Raw genomic sequence first — 3,027 nt, forward strand, 5'->3', positions numbered from 1 at the left:
ATATACTGTCCGAGCCGGGGCTTGAACCGGCAACCTTCCGATTACAAGGCGAATACATCGTGGCACAAGAGAGTTCACCTTGTAATCGGAAGGTTGCCGGTTCGATCCCCGGCTCGGACAGTCTCGGTCGTTGTGTCCTTGGGCAAAACACTTCACCCTTGTGGTGGTGGACGGAGGGCCCGGTGGCGCCAGTGTCTGGCAGCCTTGCCTCTGTCAATGTGCCCCAGGGTGGCTGTGGCTACAATGTAGCTTGCCATCACCTGTGTGTGAATGGGTGGATGACTGAATGTGTAAAGTGCTTTGGGGTCCTTAGGGACTAGTAGAGCGCTATACAAATACAGACCATTTACCATATGCATATGTATACATATATATACACATAGACAAGAGCTTGAGAAGATGTGGAGGGTGAAGGTAACAGTGGTAATCGGCACACTAGGTGCGGTGGCTCACCAGCAGATCCCAGTATCTTGCCTAAGGATATTTGGCATGCAAACTAGGGGAGCCAGGGATCGAATCACCAACCTGCCGATCAGCAGCTGACCTGCTCCAGCTCCTGAGCTTGGGTAGAGGACCCAAGCTTGAAGGATAGACTGCCCACAGGGGCGAGAGGGGATTTTTTTTTTTTTTTCAATAATTGCTTGAGATAACCCCCCCCCCCCCCCCCCCCCCCCCCCTTCTTCTTTTAGGTTGGAGCCTACTGGAGTTCAGTGGTTGAGACCAGGCCTGAGGAAGTGTAAGCCTGTTTCCAATGTGATTCATAAAAGCAAAGAAGCACACATTCAATGAACTCCAAACAGATGAATAACCTTTGCTGTGTTTTTGATATCTCCATTAGATGCATGTGAACTCACGCTGGACTCAAACACGGCAAACAGAAAACTCAAGCTCACTGACAACAGCAGGAAGGTGGTATATGAGGGCTATCAGTCATATCCTGACCATCCGGAGAGGTTTGACAGGTGTCCTCAAATGCTGTGTAGAAATAGCCTGACAGGTCGCTGTTACTGGGAGCTTGAATGGAAAGGAGATGTTCAGTTAGCTGTGAGTTACAGAGGAATCAGAAGAAGAGGAGACGAGCTTGATTGCAGGTTTGGGGAGAATGATCAGTCCTGGAGTCTCTTCTGCTTTGATAATTGTTTCTCTGTCTGGCACAACAACAGACATGCTCTCCTCCCATTTTTGTCTCCCACTGTGTCCTCCTCTGTCTCTAACAGAGTAGGAGTGTTTGTGGACTGTCCTGCTGGCACTCTGTCCTTCTACAGAGTCTCCTCTGACACTCTGATCCACCTCCACACCTTCAACACCACATTCACTGAACCTCTTTATCCTGGAATAGGGTGTTTTATTCATTCCTCTGTGACTCTGTGCGATCTTTAGAAGAATCTTATCTGGTAACAAAATATGCAACTTGAAAGTGTGTTGTTTCCTTAGATGATCTTGTACAACTCTTAAAGTTGAGTAATATCCAGTCAAGTGATCTGCAGGTCAATGATTTAATTAACTCAATAACCATAATATTAACAACCACTCATGGGTTAAGGACTACCTGACACAGTATGTGAGACCTGGCGGTACTGTGTCTAACCTGGTGATGTACAGTACAAGAGCTCCGCAGGGATCTGTAATACTGCTGTTCACCTTGTATATATATATGTATATATGTGTGTGTGTATATATGTATGTTTATTAGGGGTGCAACGATACACAAAATTCACGGTTTGGTTCGGTTCGATACTTTGGTGTCACGGTTCGATATTTTTTCGAAACAAAAAAAAAGTTCATGCCTTTTTAATTTGTCATTTATTAAAATTATAAATATATATTTTAACTCAAAAGTACAGTTTTTAAATTTAATGTTGCTGAAACAAAAAAGTAATAAAAATAAATAAATATATCTCAGGGCTCGCAAAATTTCAAAATCCCTGGTAGCCCTTCGGGCAGGGACTCTTCAGTTTTTGGTAGCCCAAAATAAATTTAAGTAGCCCAAATAAAAAAGAGAGCAATTTTTTTTGATTGATGTTTTCCTGTTTTGTTTCCTTTACAATATTATACATTAAAGTATAATATTGTAAGAAGTTGCAACGTGCGTTTGCGTCTATATAAAAGGCACTGTTTTTGTCCGCTAGAGTTGGATTTTCACGGCACATTCCGCACCACATCTCTGTGCGTTCATCATTTGTTTGAAGCCAGCTCACCTCCTGCAACCACTTTTCCGAGAATACGTGCTTCTTTTGTGGTTTGGACTCCTTCTGACATTTGTTTGGAGGTGGAGGAAAACCAAAGTAATTGCTTAAAGGAGTTTGCTTCTTCGACATCTTTAAGAGTTCTAAACAAATGTCTGTCCTCCTCCAGAAAATCTTATGTATGCAAACACGCATTGCAACTTCTTCTCTTGTGTGCGTTTTTATTTTGACAGCAAATGCGCACCTGCCGACCACTTACAGTGGGGCAAAAAAGTATTTAGTCAGCCACCGATTGTGCAAGTTCCCCCACTTAAAATGATGACAGAGGTCAGTAATTTGCACCAGAGGTACACTTCAACTGTGAGAGACAGAATGTGAAAAAAAAATCCATGAATCCACATGGTAGGATTTGTAAAGAATTTATTCGTAAAATAGGGTGGAAAATAAGTATTTGGTCACCTCAAACAAGGAAAATCTCTGGCTCTCACAGACCTGTAACGTCTTCTGTAAGAAGCTTTTCTGTCCCCCACTCGTTACCTGTATGAATGGCACCTGTTTGAACTCATCATCTGTATAAAAGACACCTGTCCACAGCCTCAAATAGTCAGACTCCAAACTCCGCCATGGCCAAGACCAAAGAGCTTTCGAAGGACACCAGGAAAAGTATTGTAGACCTGCACCAGACTGGGAAGAGTGAATCTACAATAGGCAAGCAGCTTGGTGTGAAAAAATCAACTGTGGGAGCAATCATCAGAAAATGGAAGACATACAAGACCACTGATAATCTCCCTCGATCTGGGGCTCCACGCAAGATCTCATCCCGTGGGGTCAAAATGATCAT

The 3,027-nt window shown here is 43.4% G+C and overlaps 1 protein-coding gene across 1 annotated transcript in view; it reads left to right on the plus strand.

The window, feature by feature from the left end:
* Positions 1 to 2,521, plus strand: part of LOC101480048 (NACHT, LRR and PYD domains-containing protein 3) — a 30,678-nt gene extending 28,157 nt beyond the window's left edge. The window contains exons 11-12 of the mRNA XM_076879946.1: positions 690 to 736; positions 839 to 2,521. Of these exons, the coding sequence (XP_076736061.1) occupies positions 690 to 736; positions 839 to 1,380 (589 nt within the window). The 3' untranslated portion in view covers positions 1,381 to 2,521. The remainder of the gene's footprint in view (positions 1 to 689; positions 737 to 838) is intronic.
* The last annotated feature ends 506 nt before the right edge of the window (positions 2,522 to 3,027 follow it).

The sequence above is a fragment of the Maylandia zebra genome, linkage group LG23 (assembly GCF_041146795.1).
Source record: "Maylandia zebra isolate NMK-2024a linkage group LG23, Mzebra_GT3a, whole genome shotgun sequence".
NCBI classification, from domain to species: domain Eukaryota; kingdom Metazoa; phylum Chordata; class Actinopteri; order Cichliformes; family Cichlidae; genus Maylandia; species Maylandia zebra.